Raw genomic sequence first — 25,117 nt, forward strand, 5'->3', positions numbered from 1 at the left:
GGGAGGGAAGGTGGGTTGATCACATGAGGACAGGGTGGAGCTCCTGGTTCCCACCCGCAGTTTAGCGTTGACCAGGAAGCAGGATCCGCAAGGGAAGTAAATTCAGGAGACAGGTTTGCATTTCTCATTGAGAGCACTTGAGCAACTTCTCGGCGAAAGAGCCTGAAGGGCAACGGAGCAAGTAAGAGCTAAATTCCTCCCGCGTTGCAAGACTTGGGCGAAGGAGGAGGCTCCTACGGCTGAACTACAGCTCCCATCATCCTTTGCCACCGGCCGTGCTCCTGGGAACGGTGGGAGTTGGAGTCCGGCAAGTCTGTAGGGCCGCGGCTGCCCCATCCCTCCTTTGGGGGTGGTGAATGGTATAAAAATTGAGGATTTTAGTTCAGTGGCCACTGTGGTGGTTTGTTGTCTGGAAACAACAAATATTACCAGATTGGGGATTAAATAAAATGTTTTTGTCTAAATTAGTAGACACTGGTGGAACAACTCTGCATGCGAACAGGTTTTCAGACCTGCTCTTGCTCATGCAATTCACTCCCACAGCATTGACAGGTTTAAAAAAATCGCATGTTTGGACAGGCTTTTCCTGACTCGTAATTTTATGATCACACACTGCTTTTTCATATTATGCACGTATTTACTTTTTGTTTGTGATTTTATTACTGCACTTTGTGCGAACCGCTTAAAGATTTTCTAGCACTAAGTGATGGCTTTCCACTCTGCATAGCGTCCATTTATTATTTCATTTTTGTGTTTCCGCAAAACACTCTAGCCCCTTTCAGACGTTATGAATGGGGGGGGAGGGAATGGCATTGCAGTGAGCTCCCCTCTCCCCCAGAGCCAGATCCATGCAAAGTGCCCCCTCATGGTGTGTGGGGGGGTGTCATCTGTCAGTAGTTCACAGCAAGCTTACCTGGCTTCACTTGGAGGCTTGGTCTAACCATCCTTTAAATTCCCACAATGCCTCAGAATGATGCTAAGCTGGGGGCATTGTGGGAAATTCAAAGGGTGACTAAATGCAGCTGCCCGATGCTCCATGGAGTAACCCCTCCCCCTTTTTATGGGTGCTCAGAGCAGGGATCAGCAATTGGCCCTGCCAGCTCTCTGGAGCTCTGGCAGGTGCCTGAGGGTTCATGTGCTGGCTCCAGCCCTGCCCTCCTGAATGCATTTGTTATAAGATGTTAATGTTGCCCTTCACCTGTTTGTTTGTTTGTTTGTTTGTTTGTTTGCTTGCTTGCTTGCTTGCTTGCTTGTCTAAAGGGGAAAGGAGATCTGATCCCAACATTGCTGTGCCCATGGTGCTGTCCCACCATGCAGAACTTCTGAAAGATGAGTCTGTGATGTGTACAACTGCATAAACTTGGGGTTAGGAACCCTGCACTTCTGCAATTCATGGTGGCGTGGAACACCTTGCTCATACAACTGTCACTGTGTAGGCAATCATGTCAATACATGACAGTCAGGAGTGGGACTGCCTGGTGCATCAATGTTAAGGACAAGGCTAATGGGCAGAGTTCCACTTACCCCTCCAGTCAATGAATATATGCTGTGTGTGTGAGAGAGAGGGGGGGGGGAGAGGGAGAGAGAAGTTAAGTATTACCCTAATGGACATCCTCCTAAATATTAGTGTTGATTATCTACAGTACATTAAATATATATCTATATCTGTATCTATATCTATATCTATCTATCTATATATGAAACCTTCATCCATATTATACATTTATTGTTCAGTATCCATAGTAACATTCTGTAACAGAGACCATAGAAGAATTCTAGAATGATTCTTGCATAAAACTGTTGGGAATACTTTTGCCGAAATGTGTTATTTGTTCCATTTATTTCTCTGGTTCTAGAGCTGTCAGAAACGGGATCCAAATAGCTCCGTAAAGACTTCAGAGTCTCTCTTGAAGAACAGAGATGGACAGCTGGCAAGGAACCACCAGCCCTGTCAGCAGCAACGTGACAGATCTAACAATTGGTTTCACCTCCTCAGCAATAGCTGTCATCTTGTTTGGAACAAACTTTGTACCAGTTAAGAAATTTGACACTGGCGATGGTAAATGTTTGTGCTTAAACTGAATTGCTATTGTTATACTTTACATGGTACATGTTGCAAAATTTCCATACTCTTTAAAACAACAGCCACTTTATATTAGGTTGATGATAGAATCACAGAGTTGGAATATTTCTATAACTAAATCAACATTGTTATAAATGGGATTTAGTATTTGACTCACCCTCTAAACAAGCTGAGTAGCTGTGTTTTCTAGAAGCTATCACATCATCAGCTCGGTTGGTGGAGCATGAGACTCTTAATCTCAGGGCTGTGGGTTCAAGCCCCATGTTGGGCAAAAGATTCATGCATTGCAGGGATGTGAAGAGTCAATGCAAATGAATTACCCCTGATTCTGTTTGCAACAGATGCCAAACTTTTTATAAAATCTAAAAAAGCATGCTTTGAGTGTTGTTTTTCAGTAAACTACATGTTAAGGTAAACACATGGGTTTTTTTAAAAAAATTAAAAAGCATGCTAAAGCTGGCCACTTCTGTTCTGAATGGAAAAATAGCCACTAAAGTGGGGTCCTTTGCCCATTTTCCTGCTGAAAGTCCTACTCTATACCGCTGGCTACTGATGGGCTGTGGAAGGTGCTGTTTATTACCAGCCCAGAGCCCTGAGTCGAGTGAAGAGTTCATTCTGGGTCATGAGTTAGACATAAGGAATAAGGGAAACATATTTATTGCAATACATACTTTGGTTCCCAGTTCAGTGGTCTTGATACAATGAAGGGCCATCACTCAGGAGATGGGCTGTAACTCAGTGATAGAGGGTCCCAGGTTCCATCCTTGGATATCCAGGTTGTACAGGGAGTGCCCTCTACCTGAAATCCTGGTGAGCTTCTGCCAGTCAGTGAAGACAACACTGATCTGGATGGACTAATGATATGATTCATTCTAAGGCAGCTTCCTATATTTCTGCACTCTGCATCATCATGTTCTCAGACTATCCACATCTTTTCTTTCTAATTAGGCCCTGTCTACCTACTCTTCCCTTAGATTCTTGTTCTTAATCTACTGCCTACTGTGCATTCTCTTCCCCACTTTGAGAGGCCCCTTATAACTCAGTTTTCTGTCTTCAGCTTCCATACTTTTCCATATCGTTGTCATGGTGAGGTTTAACACCAGCCAAAGTGATGTTTTCCTTCTGTTTCTTACATCTTCGTTTCCCAAGTAGTTTTGAAACATTCCGTGATATCGCAGCTGCTCAGCCACAGACGTCACCACCACCAAATCTCCCAACGCTTCTTATGATATAGACTAAAACTAAACAGCCATGACTGCAGAATGGTCTGTTGTGCTTAATTATTCTTGGATTTATTTGTGTTCTAGGAATGTTCTTCCAGTGGATTCTCTGTGCCGCTATCTGGATAGTTTCTTTGATTGTTAACCTTATTCAGAACAGCCCTAGATTTTGGCCTCTTGCCATGGTTGGCGGCTTTTTATGGGCTACAGGTATGGCTGAAATAACACTTACCTTGTTTACAATTTAACACCCATGCACATGTGAATCTATGCACCATTTGCAGATTGCAGGAATATCATAAAATGCAATTGTTAATACAGTGGATTTTTGGGTTGCGAACATGATCCGTGCGGAAAGCACGTTCGCAACCTGCAGCGTTCGCAACCCGCAGTGCATGCGCAGGTCCGATTCGGTGCTTCTGTGCATGCGCAAAGCAGGAATTAGTGCTTAGGCGCAGGCACCGAAACCCAGAAGTAACCAGTTCCAGTACTTCCGGGTTCGGCGCAGTGCACAACCCGAAATTACACAACCTGAAGCGTCTGTAACCCGAGGTATGACTGTACTGAGACATATGCATGTACTGGTCCTCTTCAAACAATTTTTGTCTTAAGGTAGGATGGGTGGGGCTTTAATGATAACAAAAACAATAGTAATGTTATTATTTATACCCCACTTATCTGGCTGGGTTGCCGCAGCCACTCTGGGCGGCTTCCAAAACATATACAAAACATATACAGGTATTTTGGATTACAAGAAAACAGAACACAGTTAACATTTGCTTTTTATTTTGAAGTAAAACCTGCACTGCCAGCTACTCTGCAGTGTAAACACACCACTGATTTGACCTTAAGGTGTGCATCGTGGTTTCAAATAAAAAGCAAGATACAAAGGCAACACTTTCGCAAAGCTTCATAATAAGCAACGGGGGGAATAACACTCAGCACATTACAAGCATATCAGTTCTGCCCACATCTACGCCTTGGTTCACATTCTGATCGCCCTCCACAGGCTGAAAAGCAATATTCTGCAGCACAGCGCCACCTGTGCTCTGGGAGGCTTCCTGCACATTTTAGAATCTGGGGGGGACGGGGGACTCATGGAGGGTTATCAGAAGGGCAAAGTCAGAGCACTTCTCCTCATGCCCTCTTCCCACCTGTTTACGAAATATGACGAAAGAATGTCTGAAGAGGGCTATTAATTTTGTCTCTCATCCACTGCTATGTAATTCAGCATGACGAGAATACTAAATGCTATTGCGTGGTAGAGTTGCATTAAAAACAAAATCAAGTGCTTGATCCTACAAGGACTTTCAGGGTTCTTCCAGCTGTGATTTGTCTGTCTGTTCAGTGGTCTTTTTTTCCTCTCTGAGATTTCATGTCAAATCACTTAAAGGCTGGTAGAGCTTTAGTGTGACTGCTTCAGAAAAGAGTGGCAAGTGTGGCATTCAGTTACTGTATTGAAAACACTGGGCTGACCCAGACTTAAGTCTGAATCCAACCCACGGAGAATATTTTAAGTTTGCTTACATTGACTCAGAGACACTAGTGATGTTGCTGTGAGGTTGTGCTGGGCTACCATCCCCCCCTGCCAGCTGCAAAGTCATCAGTCATGTTAAAGAGACCTTTATGAATAAGGGCTCTGCGCATACATATTTGTATGTATTTAGGGCCTATTCTGTGAAGCGGGGGCATGGCCAAAAAGAGTAGCGGCAGATATGGGTTCTCAAGATGGTTTCACAATCTTCCAACACATCGGGTGAATGTGTGGTTGGAGTAATTTGTACCCCCAGCATGGAAACGTACAGTCTGTGAGTACGGAGGGATGACAAATTGTTATCCTCCAGTGCCTTATATATGTTAAGAGGCATGTAATTTGAACAGTTAATGTACATAAGAGTTGGACGCTGTGCATATTCACCAAGCCTCATGGCGAATGTGCACATCATCCATCCGCAGGGAGGGAATTGTGCACAATTCCTGGTCAATATATAAAATCCTCAACGGGTTTCGGGAAACGGGTGTATATCTTGGTTGAGTTTTGTACATTCTCTGGCCATGATGCATAATCTAGCGCACTAAATGTAGTGATTTATTGTAGATTATGCTTATTAGCAGTTGCATTAATAATACTGATATAGACCTACTGTAGTAAGATTATACTGTATTAATAATCAGCTAATTTTGCTTTTGTTATTTTCATACTGTGCAGGTAATATAACAGTTGTCCCCATTGTCAAAACCATTGGGTTGGGCCTTGGTCTCTTAATCTGGGCTTCTTTTAACTTGCTAACTGGCTGGGCAAGCTCAAGGTAAGCACCCGGTATACTTCACCTATAGTATGAGTATGTATTTGTAACATTTACTTTAAAATTACCATTAACAAGACCAATGACAAAAGCATTTTTTCTCTCTCTGTAACGTACTTCATCATAATATACAATCTTGCCCCAAAGATCAGGCTCAAAATATTATCTGGATACTTCCATCCTGATGTAATTTCCTCCTTGATGTAATTTCTCAATCTTTATACATTCACAAGTTGACTTCAAGATGTTATTGTGTGTGTGTCAGATATAATGTTAGCTAGGCCCTATAAACCATGTGAGGATCCTTAATAGGCTGAATTAAATGTTTCCATGAGTGATTAATAGTTGCTTATATTTTTAAAGAGTTGTTTAAATTTTTGCAATGTACAAGTCTAGCCTCAACTACTAAACATTTTTCAAGACAGTATTTTTATTGTTCAGATGGTAAATGAGATCGAGACATCTTTACTTCCAGGAATGGATTCATTTATATTTTTATATACATCCTTTCGGCATGTACAAGAACAAGTCAAACTGCAATGCTGTGACCCTGGAAAAAAAAATCAATGTTATTTGCCAAGCTATCATTCCCTTGTACTTGTGATTGCCACATGCAATTTATTTATGCAAGCTAGATAGCTTTCCCTGCACTTTTCTATGCCCTTCTCATTTTGGAAACAATTTAAAAGAGTTTTTAACCTTTCTGTTCACAGGTTTGGCTGGTTTGGGATTGACCCAGAAGAAGTAGCAAAACCAGCTTTAAACTACATTGGAGCTGGACTTTCAGTATTAAGGTATTAATAATCTTACTATATTTCTATTTTGAAACACTACTTATGCATATAAGTATGCATGTGTATGTGTGTATATACATATATACAAGTGAATCAGAATTTTAAAATGACTGAGGCAAAGTAAAACTTTTATTCTTTTGAGTCTGCAAGTAAGACTGCAATTCCTAACCACATACTAGGTAGGAAGGAAGTCCCACTGGCCCAGTCAACTTTACTTCTTAGTAAATATGCATAGTATAGCACCATTTATGAAGCAATGTTGTCCCTCAGCCAGAGATATTAAAGGATAATGTCTTAACAAATTATTTTTAAAATCAGCAAAATGAAGTAAGGAAGACTAAATCATGTCTGATTTAGCTGAGATTCCTGCATTGCAAGGGGTTAGACAAAATAATCACAATTCTATGATTCTTTAAGACACATGCATGCATGCGCGCGCGCACACACACACACAGAGTCGTGCCTTGGAAGTCGAACAGAATCTGTTCCGGAAGTCCGTTCCACTTCCAAAACGTTCGGAAACCAAAGCACGGCTTCTGATTGGCTGTAGGAAGCTCCTGCAGCCAATTGGAAGCCACGGAAGCCCCATTGGATGTTTGGCTTCCAAAAATAGTTCGCAAACCAGACCACTTCCAGGTTTGCGGCATTGAGGAGCCAAAGCATTCAAGAACTAAGCTGTCGAAAACCAAGGTACAACTGTGTGTGTTTGTGTGTGTGTGCATAAAATGCTACAACATGATGGTGTTTAGTTCATGATGATATTTCATTTGCAGTGCCATCCTATTTCTTTTCATAAAAAGTGATGTTGAGAGCTCTTCACCGTCATCAGAGAGCACCCCACTATTAAGACATGTAAGTTTTTGCTTTTGTTCATGTTACACTTCCGCACTAGAAAAAAGCATTATAACACAGAACTTATTCCAACCACTTTCTTTTCAAGGTAGCCCTTACGAGGACTCCCACATTTTTTCACAACTGTAGAGGATATTGGAAAGAACAGAAAGTACCATTATTTGTGCCCTCTAGGGTTAGGAAGCAAGGAAGATTTAGCAAGACAAACTTATCAGGATATAGGTTTCAATGTTGTTCAATTATCAATTCAAAAATGAAAATAACTGGGGTGTTGAGAAATCTCTTTTCTTGTGTGCGAGTGCTTTTAAATGGTTTTTTTGTGTGTTTTGGTGCATTTTTTTCATAGGGTTACTTATTTATTTGTTTTTTAATGTCTATATTTATTGTGTATTGTTGTACCTGCATTAATTTATGCTGTGAGCATCCTTGCGTCCTGCACTAGGAGAAAGCGGGGATATAAAGAAAAGAAGAGCAATGAAATGAAATGAATAATATCTGCAGATGCACCAGCTGCAAATTCTTTAGTTATCAGCTCCTAGCTGTCCGACATCCTTCCTCATTCCCAAGTGAATGAGCATACCTAGCATAATCCAGGTCTGAATGTTTTCAGAAATCTTAGCCTTAATAGCTTTGCTTTTCACCAACAGTCAATCAACAGCTCTGACCATAGCGCTGAAAACAGGACCGATGCTTCATGGGTAGACCATCTTTCTCCGTTAGGAAAGAGAATGATGTAAGTTGTCCAGCCCTACCTGGATACCTCCTGTTTCATGCTTCCTTTGGTGAACTTCACAAGGCAATAAAGACAACAAACTGTAACCATTCTGTGGCAGTGATGAGTGCTCCAACATCTCTTTCAAGACAGCAATTTCTAGAAAACTACTGACAGTTCTCCAGTATGTTTTCGGCCGCAGCCCTGCAAACCTGCAATGAATATTGTATAGTGCAATGGCTGTCTTTGAGTTTGTAATACGTATCTTGATCTTCCTTTCTTTTTCCTGGAAGAGGCTGCTCCCTAGCTGTGATAGCTGGAATGTTTTATGGCTCGAGTTTTGTGCCAGTGCTTTACATCAAGGACCACGGCAGAAGGAATGGAACGAAATATACCGGAGCAAGTCAGTTCGGTAAAGGCAGATGAACTGTTTTAATATGAAATCTAAACTAGTGGGAAATTTTGCTCATTCACGATGGGCGAAAGGGGAGGAAAAAGTATTTCCCCCTTTGCTTATCTGTCCCTTGTTTGTTTATTATATGTATTAATCACCTCATAATATAGTTTCTCTAGCTCATTGGTGAGGCGTTTCTAGCTTGCAGGCCTAATTTGCCCCATGACATGGTTTGGCCCAAACCACATATGACATCAGATGCCAGACAGATAAAGTCATGGCAGCAAATTTAAAAGGAAGAATTAGGAGCACACTTTCTCAGCCCTAGGCTACTGTGCCTTTTAAAGCACATTCTTTCCCTCAAAGAATTCTGGGCACTGTAGTTCACCCCTCACAGAGTTACTGTTCCCAGCAATCCTTAACAAACTGCAGTAGTTCATGCACTGGTGACATCAACATTGAATTACAGCAGTGCACTCTATGTTGGGCTTCTCTTGTGCTTGACCTGAGAACTGCAGTTAGTGCAGAATGCTAGAGCAGTTGCTGATTTCTTACTGGGTAAAGTTTTAAGTTGCTATTATTGTTATATCAAGCCATTAATGGCTTGGGACCAGTTTACTTGCAGAATCGCCTTATCCCATACGTACCCACTCAAAGGTTTTGATCTGTGAAACTAACCTTCACTGTATTCTTTCCAGCACTTACAGTCATACCTCGGAAGTTGAACACCTTGCTAGACTAATGTTTTGGCTCCCGAACACCACAAACTCAGAAGTGATTGTTCCAGTTTGCGAACATTCTTTGGAACCCGAACATCCATCACGGCTTCTGTGGCTTCCCATTGGATGCAGAAGCTTCCGGCAGCCAATCGGAAGCCGCGCCTTGATTCCTGAATATTTTGGAAGTTGAATGGACTTCCCGAACAGATTCTGTTCGACTTCCAAGATACCACTGTACTTGAAAACCTTTTTCATTTTGGCAAGCTTAGCCAGACACCAGACACACAGATGTTGATGTGTTTACATATTTTCTACTGTTATTTTTAATTGTCTTAAAATGTTTTAGAATGGTTTTTAACTATTTCTATTGATGCTTTTAATATTTGTTGTAAACCACAAAGAAATCATTTAGTTTAAATCAGTGAGACATTTAGTATAGTATTTACAGTCACGTTTACATCGCACATACATACTGAGGAAAGCCTTTTGATCAGCTAAAACCGGGGAAGGTATTGAAGGCCTTATATGAACAAACGTGTGGCTAAGGTATGAGCAAGACCTTACCAGAAGTAATTGCTGCTTTTCTAGAATATTGTTGATTTCCTAAACATATTCTACATATGCATATGCCTCCCATTTTTGTTTCAGATTTAGATTACGTCTTTGCCCACTTCAGTGGCATCTTCCTTACAAGTACCATCTACTTCCTGATCTATTGTGCAGTGATGAAAAATAGACCGAAGGTTTATCCTGAAGCCATCATCCCAGGTAGAATTCTGAAATACATGTGCATTGCAGATCACTATCAAACATACATCTTTCTGTTTCTATTAGACAAATGTAGGCAATGTTTGAGTATGCCACTCTAGGTACTTTCAAGAGTGATGAGGTTTCTATCCTGCACACAGTCTTTAAGAGCCCATATATATATATATATATATATATATATATATATATATATATATATACACACACACACACACACACACACACACCCAGAAGGTATTTTGGGGAGGTATTATATTAATAATGTCGTAGTGGAAAAGTAGCCAACACGGTGCTCTCTAGAAGTTGTTGAACACCAATTCACATCTGGATCATCTGGAGAGCACTGCACTGGCTCCTCATAAAAAGAAACCTGTTACATATTGAAGAATACATCTGATCAGCTCATTCAACAAAGAATATGTTTGCGTTTGCAAGCATACATACAGCTCTGCCTGCATCCAGGAGCAGGTGGGGCGTTTCTGCTGCAGGGAAAGATCTGTGCCCCACCTGACTTAGTGCCCCTTAGCTCCTCAAGGGACCCAAAGGCTGGTGTTAAATAGTGGCTTTCACCCCAGGCTAAAAATCAGGTAGTCCATGCTTCATATTCAATTCTGACACGAACACCTGGTGAATTTAAAGTGAGCTCTTCTCCTTCAGCCTCAGTTCCGCCCATTTACAATAACCATTACAGGATTGTTGTTAAGAATAGGAAATGCAGGCTAAGAGCTTTGAGCCCTTGAAAGCCCTTTGCAAATGCAGCATGGCCTTAGGATTCGAGCTGGGCAATATATTGGTAAATTGTCAGAAACCTGTATGCCATTCAGATCGCAATACCCGTTTCAGACATTTTGGTCTGGCAGTACATCACACCAGCTCAAATTGCTTGCAGACGGCTCCTTCCTTGGAGCAGAGGTTGGATGGCCATTTGTCATACATGATTTAGCTGATATTCCTGCCTGGCAGGGGGTTGGACTAGATGACCCCCAGGGTCCCTTCCAAGTCTATATTGCTATGATTTCTATGGGTAATAATATATGTTTATTTGTTGTCAGGATTTGTTTCTGGTGTATTGTGGGCGATCGCCACTTCCTGCTGGTTCCTAGCAAATCATTACCTCAGTGCTGTGGTCAGCTTTCCAATAATCACAGCGGTAAGTACCAAAGAAGGACCTGCTCATAAACTTAGGTTTCAAAGGTGTTTTGTTTTTGTTTGTTTTTTTGCATATCAAACCACATATACACCCCACCCCACTCCTGCCTTTGTTATGGAGGTTTCACGTACAATAGAGTGTCATGAAATTCTACTCAATATTGATCCAGAGCAGAACTCTGACGTATACTTAGCAGATCAAAAACTTAAAACACTTTGCAGGATTCCCAAAAAATAGATCAGAGGCAATTATATTTCATCCAGCAGAGCTTTACTGCTACTGAAGGCAAATACAGTGGTGCCCCGCAAGACGAATGCCTCGCAAGATGGAAAACTCGCTAGACGAAAGAGTTTTCTGTTTTGGAGGTGCTTCGCAAAATGAATCTCCTATGGGCTTGCTTTGCAAGAGGAAAATGTCTTGCGAGTTCCTGCGGGGTTTTTTTCCTTCCCCCCCCCTTTCTCAGCCGCTAAGCCGCTTATCAGCTGATCCGATAAGCCGCTAAAAGCTGCTAATAGCGCTAATCCGCTAATCCGTCAATGGGCTTGCTTCGCAAGACGAAAAAACCGCTAGACGAAGAGAATCACAGAACGGATTCTTTTCGTCTTGTGAGGCACCACTGTAAGCATGATGGTCACAAATCCAATACATTCAGGATTGGCACTGTCCATAAGAAATCCAGTTGAAGCAGACCCAACTTAAACTTACAATAACTTATAAAAAGTCTAAAACCTTAACACTATATACAGAACACCACATCAGAAGGAAAAGAGATAGAAAGAAAAAGTGAAACCTAGACTCCTTTCTGGCCTTACTTTTATAGTAAATATGACCTTGACTGAAACATCAGGCTTGGTGCAAAATAATTCTGAACACTGGAATTTGGTTTGGGCACCAAACCTGAATAGCCTGAACCCATATAGCCTGAATATCTCAGTTGACTAGAGTGTGGTGCTGACAGTGCCAAGGTTGTAGGTTCGATCCCTGTATGGGACAGCTGCATATTCCTGCGTTGCAGGGGGTTGGACTAGATGACCCTCAGGGTCTCTTTCAACACCTACAATTCTATAATTTTAACTGAACTGTGCCCCCACAAAAAATACACTCCTGGTTACGCAAAATTTTCCGTTTCAGTGGTATGATTTAGGGCTGGGAAAGTAATTTTGTTTCTGCTATTGTTAAATCATTGGCAGTTGGGAATCCTAATAAATCAACTACAAATTGCCCAGAAATCCAGATCTGTCCTCTTCCAGCTCTGACATACGACATCCATTACATTCCTCTCATTTCCCTTTTCTTTTAAGAGAATGTGCTTTCATCTCTCTAGCATCTGTTGCATTCTGCTTGACCATGCTCATTCTGATGGAAAGCAAGGTGGTCAGAATCATCAAGCTGTTAGATCCCTAAATGGGAAAGGAAGCAGTAGGCACTTTCTATGGGAAAGCACGCTTTGGTTTTGGAACGCTTTGCTTTTGGAACAGACTTTCGAACAGATTACGTTTGAGAATAACATGCAGTTGTAACATAAAGTCTCCTTGCAGCGTTCCAACACACACTAGGCTCTGGCCAAGGGCAAATTGACTTCAAACACATGTGCATTTTTATACTTTAGATTGTGCTGAGTCACTCTCACATGCTTAGCTAGTTGCAGGTGCAGGACAAACACACCCAGAATTAACCCGCACACCTAACTTATCCCTTTTTTGTCCCTTTTCTCTGCATGCATAAACCCTGGTACATTGACAGAATTCCTCAAAATAGCTCTCTCAAGCAAATGGGGGAGCTCAGAGAAGAGTGCACTGTTTCATAGCCCATTGACCCCTTTAGGCACAAAGGAAAAGTTCAAAGCAGCCATTGAGAGGAACTGTGTTAGGGATTGTGTCAGGGGAGGGGGCAAGCTGCTCTCTTTATTCTCCAACCCCCTCCCCAGTTGAGAAGAGGGAAAGGATAAAAAGTCCTTCCCACCACAAGCGCCACTTTTCATCATGGCAATCTGCAGTTGCACCTGTCCTGTTGACTTATAGGGTGCAGTAAATTATAACAAGCTGCAGAGATGAGGATCACTCAGCACATATATCTTGTCCTTTTCCAGAAGGAGGAAATTGGAGATACATCTGAGCCGTTTTGAGATAAAATGTGCAGGGGCAGCTAAGGTCAAAGCTGGCAATAGAAAAAAAATTGCAATAAATATTCTGGCTACCTCACAGCAGGGTACTAAAAATAGGAACCTTTGTACTTCATTTATGGAAATGGGTGTTTGGGATGAGCAGCAAAGTAACTAAGATTGGAAACACCTTGAAAAGCAGTGGGGAAATTGTGCTCTAGAGATAGGGGGGAGGAGAGAAGGAAAGCCACTTTCAGAGCAAAGCCTATTATAGAGGTTGTGCATGGGCATATTTCAGCCAGGATGTCTGTGACCTGAGTGTCTGTAATATGGGCAAAGACTAACCCTGTGGCAAGCTTGGAGGAAATCCACTTTAGGTCAGTGGTGCTTGCTTCTGAGTAGACATATATAGCAGTGATGTCCAACCGGTCGACCACGATCGACAGGTAGATCACCTGCGTTTTCCTGGTAGATCGCGGTCAATCGTGGTCAAGTAATGTCCCCACCTCCCGCCCCAGCCGCAAGGTTCCTCCGTTGGCATCAGCATCAGTTACCGTAAAGCGAAAGTAATGGCAGTTTTAGTGCTCTGTTCAATAGTTTCTTGTGAGCGTTTGTTGTATTCCCTCCCCCAAAACAAGCTCTACAACCCCTGTGCCTTCCTCCCAAAAAAGTTCAACAACTCTGACCAACCCCCCCAAAAACACACACAACACACACTCCTCCTGCTTCCGATAAGATATGATAATCTTTATTGTCATTGTCCCATACAGAACAAAGAAATTGGAAAAGAAAAATGACAGTGGGTAGATCAATGCCAGTTCTTTTATACTGGGAGTAGATCACAGTCTCTAGGGCAGCCTTTCTCAACCTATGGGTCCCCAGATGTTGTTGAGCTACAACTCCCATCACCCCTAGCTAGCAAGGCCAGAGCTAATGGATGATGGGAGTTGTAGTCCAACAACATCTGGGGACCCACAGGTTGAGAACTGCTGCTCTAGGGAGTTGGACGTGCCTGATATATAAGATTGCAATTGTAAATGTGTCTTTGCACATAGAGTCATAGAACTGTAGAGTTGGAAAAGACCACGAGGGTCATCTAGCCCAACCCCCTGCGAAGGAGCTTCCAGGGTGTTTCTGGTATGAGATTCAGTTACATATCAGCATATTCAGGTTGTGCCATTGCAGTTCATTTGGAGCTCTCACCAAACAAACCTCATTCCCCCTCAGAAAAGGGGAGGGGAGGTTTATTTGCGGTAAGGAAAGTGACAGAGAAGCATATTGGAAAATGTGGGATAACACTTGGTTGATGAAACATCCTCTATCCTGCCAACAACAAAAAAATCCGAATGGATTCGCAATAAAACACAGGCCTCCCTGAAAACAAATCAAGACGATGGCTCAATAAAGCAGGTAATCTGTAAGTGCCCCCCAGAGGTTTGCTTTGTTTTTGTGGGATTGGCATGCCTTTTATTAAAGGCCATTATCTTCTCACATTCTTCCTTCTGTCATCATCACGAGCAACAATTTAGCACACGATTACATTTTAGTGAAGGCAAGATTGAATTTAAATAAGATAATTGGGCTCCAGCAAATCCTCATGAACAAATGCTATTATGATTATTCATCGTGTCTTAATCTTGTTCTCCAGGGTCCTGGCTTTATAGCTGCAATGTGGGGAGTCCTGGTATTTAAAGAAATAAAGGTAAGGGCTGCATCTTGTTCCTCTCATCTTTGATGTATCCGCATCTGAAAAATGGGAAGTTCTAAGTAGCTGGGGAGGAAGAGGCAGGCAAATCTAGAGATTTTTTCTTTCTTTCTCTCTAGTAATACTAGATCCCAAGGTCATCCATTGAAGCTGCAAGGTGGGAGGTTCAGAATGATTCTTCCCACAGCACATAGATAACCTATGGCGTTTGCTGCTATGTGACCACCAACTAAGATGGCTTTAAAAGACCCCATTTAGACAAATATATGGTGGATAAGTCTTCTCATAGCTACTAGTTTTGGGGGGGCTATGTGCGTAACAAAATTCCCAGTGACAGCTTCCGCTAAGGAAACAAATTTCCTTATGTATGCATTTATATTATATTGTTTGTTGTGTTCTGTGTTGTGAATCACCCTCTGGTCCTTTAAATGAAGGATGGCATACGCATTTTAAACATTAAAATAAATAAATAAATCCAAGCTTTTGGGAGGGGCAGCTTGTAGGGAGGCAGCATTGTGGAAAAGCAGTGGCTGGGGAAACTCATCCAGATGGGCAGAGTATAAATAAATTATTATTATTATTATTATTATTATTATTATTAACCAGACACTTCCCTGATACATACATACACTCAGACACACTAATACTGGTTTCGGGTTTGAAAGAGTAAACCCCCACCTGAAGCCCTGTGGGAGGCTAGTGGGAAAAGTCCCTAAGAAGGATGTTGTGGCAGCAAAGTGGGGAGAGGCAAGGACCTCCTCCTCCTCTGCACCCCTTTCCAGAGTTTCAGTTTTCCTAGAATGAGCAGCTGCTGGAATTTGTTGCCCCATGTCCATATATAACATCTAGTCCTGTCTTTCCTTGCTGGATTGAACCAGCCTATTTTCCCTACATTGGTGTATTTGTTTACATTCAGGAACAGGTCATCCAGTGGGACAGAGACAAAGCAATAGTCTCCTGGCAGCAGCATTGCTGCAACTCACTAGAAGGGAGAACAGCAAAGTTGGGTGGATGGGGAGTGCCAGATTGACTCTATCATTGTGCCCACCCAGTTCTGACCTTTCTGTCACCTGAGAGTTAATGACTGGCCCACCAAGATCGCTCTGTATAAGAAAGGGACCCAGGTGTCTCCAGTTCAAGTTCAACACTCAAACTGATGTTACATACTGTTTCATACAGGTAATTTGGCCAGATAAATTTAACTAAGCAAATATTATCTGACCGCTACCATTTGTATAATGTGTTCCGACAAACGCATATCTTACTATACAATAAAGTTGTCGGTGTGCAGCATTTTGCAAATAACGCAATACCAAGCCTGACTTCTGGAAAATAATGCCACTTCTCTTTCTTCCCCACGCATCCCATGGGGTGGTCTGAAGGTACATGAGGGCACAACCTTGCTGAAACCAGGCAGATCTGGTGAGTCTGGGACCCCCTAGGAACCAGAGTAGGCCGTCTTGGAGGTCATAATGGTCGAAAGGCAAGATACAAATGTAAGAACATTTGAAAAATAACCAATAATCCCTTTCTGTGTCTATGCAGGGGCTGAAAAACTATCTGTTGCTTCTAATAGCATTTTGTGTTATTTTGGCTGGGTCACTCTCGACAGCTTTTTCTAAAGTCTGAAGAACCACTGCCTGAACCAGCAGGTGGAGCTGTGGCTTAAGACACGAAAGAGAAGATAATATCTGGCATTTTCTTGGATCACTAATATCATCACTCTCGCCAGAGAAGCAAGGGGCAAAAGTCCCTAGAGCAAGAACTTTTTGTGGGAAATGCAAGGCATTCATCATGTTTTCCACATTTGGGGAGATAAGGGAAAACCTTTTTATGTTCTCTCAGCTGGATGATTATGGGCTGAAATCCAGGTCAGAGGCTTTAATGATCCCATTATGTTTTGTATTATGGCTTGTTGTTTATTGGGGTGAGGGTAACGTATAAAAGGAAGAGTTCAGTGAAGTGTAAGTGCTGATTACTATGCAGAGGAAGGAATGTTTGTGTTGGGGCATTGCATCTTTCTTTTATTTCTAATACAGGACCTTTTAATAAAGAACATCACCCAGATACTCCACCTTTAGACAAAGACACACAGAGTATGCTCAGCAAACAGGCTGATGAAGAGTTCTGGAGAACTCGAAGAGTTTCCTCGCCACTTTATGACATTCTGGTTTACCCTTGTAGATTTTGTGTTGCTTTCTTTGTAATGAACCCAAGGTAGCTACCAAAAAATTTCTGGACCATCCTGTTGAGGGAGCACAATGCACAATGCACAATGCACCAACCCTGTTGAAGCCAAGGTGGTCTGGTCATTGCCTGGATGAGAGACCATCTGGGAATCTTGTGTAAGCCATCTTGAGCTCCATAGTGGAAAAGAGATGGGAGATAAATGTGCTGGACAAATAAAGAATTTTAAGCGTGCCCAAGGACCTGCACTGGAGGCCATTCCCAGTGGGCAATTTCAGGGGAATTGACTAGCTCAAACATTGGGATGAGCATCCTAATGGTTTGAGATATTCGGCAGTGGAAGAATCTGCCTCGGGAGATTTTGGGCTGTCGTTCACTGGAGTTATTTAAACAGAGTCTAGACAGTCATCTACAGATTGAACCCTGCTTCTCCCCCAAAATAGGATCGCCTCTATACATTCCTCCTCCTATCAGCAAAGCTGTTATGATATACATGCACCGTATTTTTCCATGTATATGACATGCTTTTTCCCCTAAAAATAATGTAAAAAATTAGGGGGAGTCTTATAGACGGGGGCGTCTTATAGACGGAAAAATACGGTATATTGTCAAGATATGGAATGTTGTCAATAAATAGGTGCAAATGGGTGAAAATAGATTTCTAATTGGATGAGGCTGAGTAAAAGGATTAAGAATGTTTATCAAAGTACTGATGTCATGAGAAAGATGAACAGGAATATTCTTGACTTGGAAGAGTAACAGAACATGGCAGAACAAGGGCAATTGACCACACCTTTGGACCGGACTGAGAATTACATTTTGCTAACCAGATGGAAAAATTAGGATTAAAGACACTTGGCAGGGCCTTGGATCCGGTCGAGCAGTTTTTATCTGATTTTTAGCTTATCATTGATTTTAATTAATTTTTGGATATTTTATATGGCTATTTTAAAACTGTTTGGGCTTTTTTACTGACAATTTCATTTTCTAACCGACTTTGAGGTTTTATTACAACCAAACAGTATAGAAACCTTGTGAAAACAAAATCATAGCACAATTTCCAGTGAAATTATTGAGTTTGCCAGTTTGGACCATGAAACTGCCCAGCCTTGTTCGACAGGCCTGGAGAAGGAAGATGAAAGGTATAATAAAGATGCTTTCATTCCTTGTGCATTACCTGTTCTGTTTCCAATTCTAGTCCATCTGTTGCCCTTAATTATTATGTTCCAGGCAATTTCTAGGTAGCAAACATACCATCTGTTGTGTCTGTCACCCCGCTGACTTTCTGTATCAGTGGTTTAACTAACAAAGGTCTAGCTGTAATTAATTTTGGCTCCATGAGACGGAAAAGCATTTCCTTATGGAATCCCATTCCCTCTATAAACAGCTTGATATTGGCCTCCCTTTGGGTAGCATGTGTTGACAGAACAATCCCTGGTAATCCTGGATAAAAAACAAACAAACATCCTTCCTCAACCCTTTGAATCCTGGTTTTTGACTTGGTTATGGGATGAATATGCTTTTGTAATTAGGGTGAATTATCTGGGCTTGGAGATTGACAGAGGGAGATACATCATCCAAGTTGTTTCTGATATATCTGTCCGTAGCTTCTTTTGGATCATCTGGTGGAAGTATTTTCATTTTAAGTGAAGCTCATGCACCTGAGAAAGATGCAGAGTAAAGTAGATTGGGGTGGGGGGAGGTTCCACATTTGCTTGTACAAGTGGTGGGGGGTTTTTTTGTTTTTTTGAAAATCATTTTTATTTGATTTTACAAGTGCAAATTAGTTACAATACCAAATGCATATTCATAAAATGAGATTTCTCCGAATCTCGCAACTCCCCCCCCCCATCCCCTCCATGGGTCCTATTGTCAACATTACCAACTGCATATTGCAGTGGTACCTCAGGTTACAGACGCTTCAGGTTACAGACGCTTCAGGTTACAGACTCTGCTAACCCAAAAATAGTACCTCAGGTTAAGAACTTTGCTTCAGGATTGTGCGGCGGTGGTGGGAGGCCCCATTAGATAAAGTGGTACCTCAGGTTAAGAGCAGGCATCCGGAATGAATTAAGTTCTTAATCTGAGGTAACACTGTACTTCATAGTCTATATTTTGTATCTATCCATATTATCCGTAATATTTATTACATTACAAGTGGTATTAAAATCCTGCTAATGTTTTCATCTGCTTACAGTGGTCTCCTAAATAAATTATAAACTTTTCCCATTCTTTCTTGAATTTCTTGTCTTCTTGGTCTTTGAGTTCCCTAGTCACTTTTGCCATTTCAGCAGAGTCTAACAGCTTAGTTTGCCATTCCTCTCTGGTGGGGCTCTTTCTTCTTTCCATCTCTGGACCAGTAGCATCCGTGCTGCTGTTGTCGCATACATAAAAAGTCTTTTTTGTTCCTGTGGGATGTCGGTTTTTTAACAAAAGATATTTTAAACATTTTTTTCAATTCATTATGTATCATTTCCCAGAAAGCCTTTATTAGTTCATAAGACCACCATGTGTTATAAAAGATACCTTCTTTTTCTTTACATTTCCAGCAGGTATTTGTACTTGTTTTATACATTTTGCTAATTTACTAGGAGTTAAATACCACCGGGAAGGGACGCGGGTGGCGCTGTGGGTTAAACCACAGAGCCTAGGACTTGCCGATCAGAAGGTTGGCAGTTCGAATCCCCACGACGGGGTGAGCTCCCGTTGCTCAGTCCCTGCTCCTGCCAACCTAGCAGTTCGAAAGCACGTCGAAGTGCAAGTAGATAAAGACGTATCGCTCTGGTGGGAAAGTAAACAGCGTTTCCATGCGCTGCTCTTGTTCGCCAGAAGCGGCTTAGTCATGCTGGCCACATGACCCAGAAAAACTGTCTGCGGACAAATGTCGTCTCCCTTGGCCAGTAAAGCGAGATGAGAGCCGCAATCCCACAGTCGTCTGTGACTGGACCTAACGGTCAGGGGTCCCTTTACCTAAATATCACTGGTACATCAGTACAAGTGTTTTAAGGTCTGCTTTGCCAGTCTCCTTTGAGACCATGACAGCACGCATGCAAACCACACACTTCTGGGCAATGCATGATTGAGGTCAATCCAAAGGGGGGTTATGGACACACACCAGCTCAGTGGGGTTGGGAATCCTGGTCAGTCAGGGTTCACCTCCCCATGGCAGGAGCCCTATGCACATACTGTATATCTTATCTATTTGTTGGTCCCAGCCAACTAACACCACTTGGCACCAGCCATCTACCAATCTTCATCTAGCATATCTGTTATCAAATGCTGTTTATCTATTACTTTTATGCTTCACTTCAAATCTAACTCAAGCAGAAAGAATAGGAGATGCAGTATTGCAAAATAAGTCAGTTTATGAGCTGAGAGCAACTCTGTTCTTCACAGGAGCCTTTACTTGAAAGGTTAAATAATTTTTGTTATATTATTATTACTATCCTGCTCCTCCACTGTATTTTGTAAACCAAATTTTGCCTTCACTATTTTACTCATTCCATTACTCAGTAGCCCAAGCATTGTTCTAAAATGGGAGCAGTCAATACTCATTCAGTTGCAGGACTGCTTCAGGCTGCATGTTGCTTTCCCCCTCTAAAAGCATACTTGTACAAAAATGAATGCTGCTGATCATCTGATTTATTTTGTTATTATTTTCTGTTCCTCTTGTCTAACCACTCAAGCCAAGGGTGGAAGTCTGTCTTTGACCTTTGTGTCTATGTATATTTCAGAACAGAAAATTCATTCTAAATTATGACATGACATATATGATTTCCATTTCCACCGGTGCCATTTTTAAAAATAATACTCATAAAGCAAATATTTGGAAAGGGGGGAAATGTTTATGTCACGGCTGTTGGTTTCATTGGGTTGAAACCAACAGCAGTGACATCATTGTCACAGGGCCAGAAATGTATGAACCAGTGAGGCAGAAAAGCATCCCTCTTATCTTTAAATGTGCAACCTTTAGATAATGGGAAAGAACTAGGATGGTTATGCTACTAAAATGCATTGGGGGTGTTTAAAGATAAACAGAAGTTTATCAGAAAGGGTTGACTCATCTACCAGATTACCATCAAAGTTAATCAGGGAATTTGTATTTATTCTAGCCTTTTTTAGCATTTACTTACAAAATGCTTAGACCAGTTTTATTCCATTTTTCCTGTACTTCGCCAAATACCAGATACGTATCAGCTTCAAGTTTAATTGTAAATCCTGCCTTAAAATTAAGGTCACTTAAGGCAGAAATGCAGAACTGTGGCCCTTTAGATATTGGATTCCTTTTACCCCTGACCATTGGCCATGCTTATATGGGTCCAAAAACATTGGAGGGTCACAGCTTCCCAGTCACTGATTTAAAGGCATAGTGAACCTAGTCCTAGCCTAGGAATTGAGGTGCTGCAAGCAACTTTCTCTGGACCAAGTTGAGCTGGATTCTTGTGCAGTTCGTTCAGCCACAGAATGCATTGTATGTATAAGCTAGGGTATGTATATGTATATGTATATGTATATGTATATGTATATGTATATGCTATGACCAACTCTACTACAGATACCCTTTTCTTTCAATAAAAATAGCCAACAAGGTAAGCACAACAAAGCATTTTATCTGTAAGGACTCAGCTATACAGCTGCAAATAAAACGTTTTAAGTGTGTTTTAAGTGTAATATACAGTGTGACACAGGACGCAGGTGGTGCTGTGAGTTAAACCACGGAGCCTAACGCTTGCTGATCAGAAGGTCAGCGGTTCGAATCCCTGTGAAGGGGTGAGCTCCCGTTGCTCGGTCCCTGCTCCTGCCAACCTAGCAGTTCGAAAGCACGTCAAAGTGAAGTAGATAAATAGGTACCACTCCGGCAGGAAGGTAAACGGCATTTCCGTGTGCTGCTCTGGTTTTCCAGAAGCAGCTTAGTCATGCTGGCCACATGACCCGGAAGCTGTGCGCTGGCTCCCTCGGCCAATAAAGCGAGATGAGCGCCACAACCCCAGAGTCGGTCACGGCTGGACCTAATGGTCAGGGGTCCCTTTACCTTTACCTTTACAGTGTGACACAAGATGGCAATGGTGAGCCTTATGGGAAATTCAATGTATTTTTAAAAACACTTTTTAAAAAAAAATAAAAAAAACATTTTCAGAGCAATTTTTATTTGTGTGTAGATTCCACCTAAGATTGTAAAGCAAATTTCTTTATATATCAACCTAACAAACATATCACCAAGCTTCTTGGATGAAATCACAGAAATCACTGTTGCCTCATAGTGAACTGGGTCTCTGGTTGTCTTACAAAGTAGAAAATACTGTGTTTCTTTAACCATAAGGAATATCCTACATTTGCCAAAGCCGAACGTTTGTTCCTTAAGCACTGAGACAAATAGACAGGTAGATAGAACCTTGCCAGGGCAAAGGCAGTAAGTAAGATGTGGAAATGAAACAGACATTCCTCATGTTGAAGAATCCTTGAAAAGCAAATTAATTAACCAGCTACCATCCTTCTGAAGCAGGGATGGGGCTTCAGTGGCCTTGGACACCCAAGTCCCAGCCATTGGCTGCATGGACTAGGGCTGATGGGAGCTGGAGTCCAGCAATATATGGAGTGCACCATGTTGGCGGTAAGGTGTCTGTCATTATGAAGGATAAAAGGCACTGTGTGTCTTAAGTTTACTTGTACAGTGGTAACTCAGGTTAAAAACTTAATTCGTTCTGGAGGTCCGTTCTTAACCTGAAACTGTTCTTAACCTGAGGTCCCCTTTGACTAATGGGGCCTGCTGCTGCTGCCACACCACCGCCACGTGATTTCTGTTCTCATCCTGAAACAAAGTTCTTAACCCGAGGTACTATTTCTGGGTTAGCAGAGTCTGTAGCCTGAAGCGTCTGTAACCCGAGGTACCACTGTACTGGAGAAAACAACGACCCACAAGTGTTTTTAAGGTCCTGTCCTTTTACATACAGCACTGCTAGTTTCCTTTGAGTTTGGAGGGTTAGGTGCCCCAGAAGAGAAAAGATGTAAACACCTGGTGATTGTCCTGACATCTACTGGCAGGTGAAAGGGAAGCATCTGGGATGAAGGCCATTGCCTAACTGTTCTCATTCTGTAGTTCCAGAGTCACTCAAGCACATTCCCATTAGCTTCCCTGGTCATTTGCCCAAGCAAAGAAAAATAAATTCTTTTCTATGATTTAGTCTGAATTTGAACTGTGGTTCAAGAAAACTAAGAAAAGAATATCTCATTTTGTTTAATCTTGAAAAGCAGAAGATATAGACACAAACGTTTTCTTTTCAGCACTGATTTTTGTTGAGGTGGAAATATTTAAGCACATTATTAGTTATAATGTGCCAATGGAGCACATTAAAGCATTAAGCAATGTCCTATATTGCAGCAGGTGTGAGTTTAGCAGTTAACCTTGGTTAAGTGACCTAAAATTAAACTGCCCAGAAAAATATATTCATACCGTTGGATTGACTTTTCCTAATAAAATTCAATTTGTTCCTAATCTAATTAACCCCAGCTTAGAATTGCCACTTTTAATTCACAAAAAGGAGAGGTGAATGCAACGCACCAAGCAGATAGGTTAGGGAACTCCCTTTCATTCTAAAAATGAAAGCCCATGATGAGCAAAGACATGGTTTTATTCCAGACATCAAAGTGAGCACAGACCTGGAAGACATCACTTTTGTATCAATGGCCAAGACTAAAGAGTTAGTCAATATGTTCTGATTTATATTCATGATGTTCTGTCCCCTGATGGTTGCCCCCAAATAACCAGATCATATCTTCCCATAGTCTTCCAAATAACGTGGAAGAACTGTGATCACTATACTGCCAGTAATCAAATGTTCTTGATGTGGGTTTCATACAGCATCCGAATCATGCTCTACCACTGAGCTATGGCCCTTCCTCATACCTGGGATTTGGCAAAACAATTATGGGATTATCTATTGGTTGCTAGCTAGCAAAGAAGGTTGGCTATAGCTTTGGTTCCACTTACAAGTTTCTGCGACAGAAAACTCATTAAATTGTACAACTGAAATAAATGGTAGTGGAAATCAACACATTTATTTGTAAATTCCAATAATCATTCTGAAAAGCCTGATATTCTTGCTGCATGTATATTGGAATCTCTTTCCAAATATTTTGTTTCATTGCTTTATTTGTTACTGATTGATGAAAGGAATCATTTTAAAATTGAATGGCTAATATAATGATACATTTCAGCCAACATAATCTTGGTGCCTGAATTTAAAATAAATAAAACAGTTTAAAACATTCTTCCAGCTTCAGAAGCAAAGGATCATATTTTTAGAAAGTGTGAAATTTTTCCTTTCAGTATTTTCCATGCTCTCATCTCTAAACACAACGTGTACCAAAACGGGAACCTCTCCAAATTTACACTACGCATGAATCTTAAATAAATAAAGCATTCATTTGGGAAGGCAGATAATCCTCAAATAATCCTCCTTTTATTTTTCAAGGCACCTCCATTTGTCTTGCTCCCTCTCTGTTTTTTGCTCATTTGTCCAGCCTTCCACTTTCCAGGGATAGCTCAGTCGGTAAAATATGAGACACTTAATCTCAGGGTTGTGGATTCAAGCCCCATGTTGGAAAAAAGATTCCTGCATTGCAGAAGTTGGACTTGGTGAACTCTGTGGTCTCTTCCAACTAGTCAGTTTTATGATTCCTGCCTGCCTGCCTGTCTCTTCTCTTTCTCTCTGTTACTAAAAGTTTGTGGAGGTTGTGAGAGCTGGCTCCTTGGTGGTGGTGGTGAGTTTAAAATAAACCGTGGTCTGGAGAGATTCAACACATGCATATTCATCACTCACCATCTAAGTTCTTGAAGTCTTAGCTGAAGAGTGGCAGCTGAAGAATGTGCAAACAGCCTCCACTGTTATTGTGGTACACAACTTATGTGAATGGTGGCCTGTTTCTCCCACACAGGAGGCATCACTTGATCTTGTAGTCAGTGAGTGATGAACATGAATGTGGTTAACACTTTACTCCAGGGATTTCCGTATGTTATGAGTCCCTTTGATTCTCTTCACCCTTTCTCCCTCTGTGCATTTTGCCATGCTTCTTTGTATCCTTGAACATGCTTCTCATTCTTTTCCAAAAGGCCCTTCATTCTCAAG

At 41.6% G+C, this 25,117-nt stretch overlaps 1 protein-coding gene across 2 annotated transcripts; it reads left to right on the forward strand.

The window, feature by feature from the left end:
• TMEM144 (transmembrane protein 144) lies at positions 1 to 19,220 on the forward strand. Of its 2 annotated transcripts, none has more exons than XM_082237263.1 (12): positions 1 to 181; positions 1,857 to 2,059; positions 3,391 to 3,513; positions 5,513 to 5,612; positions 6,323 to 6,403; positions 7,177 to 7,255; positions 7,903 to 7,988; positions 8,261 to 8,370; positions 9,729 to 9,848; positions 10,901 to 10,998; positions 14,748 to 14,801; positions 16,350 to 19,220. In XM_082237263.1, the coding sequence occupies exons 2-12, from the start codon at positions 1,921 to 1,923 to the stop codon at positions 16,431 to 16,433; spliced, it is 1,074 nt and encodes a 357-aa protein (XP_082093389.1). In that variant the 5' UTR covers positions 1 to 181; positions 1,857 to 1,920; the 3' UTR covers positions 16,434 to 19,220. The 2 variants fall into 2 exon arrangements, with proteins under 2 accessions (XP_082093389.1, XP_082093388.1); XM_082237262.1 differs by having other exon boundaries at positions 5 to 181; positions 1,859 to 2,059; positions 8,261 to 8,379.
• Positions 19,221 to 25,117: the final 5,897 nt, after the last annotated feature.

This window comes from Podarcis vaucheri (genome assembly GCF_965113315.1).
Source record: "Podarcis vaucheri genome assembly, chromosome: 9".
Lineage (NCBI taxonomy): Eukaryota > Metazoa > Chordata > Lepidosauria > Squamata > Lacertidae > Podarcis > Podarcis vaucheri.

Coding starts and splice junctions, on each gene's coding strand:
- TMEM144 (XM_082237262.1), top strand. CDS start 1,921: ATGGACAGCTGGCAAGGAACCACCAGCCCTGTCAGCAGCAACGTGACA. Junction 6,404..7,176: donor GCTGGACTTTCAGTATTAAG/GTATTAATAATC, acceptor TTTCATTTGCAG/TGCCATCCTATTTCTTTTCA. Junction 7,989..8,260: donor CCGTTAGGAAAGAGAATGAT/GTAAGTTGTCCA, acceptor TTTTCCTGGAAG/AGGCTGCTCCCTAGCTGTGA.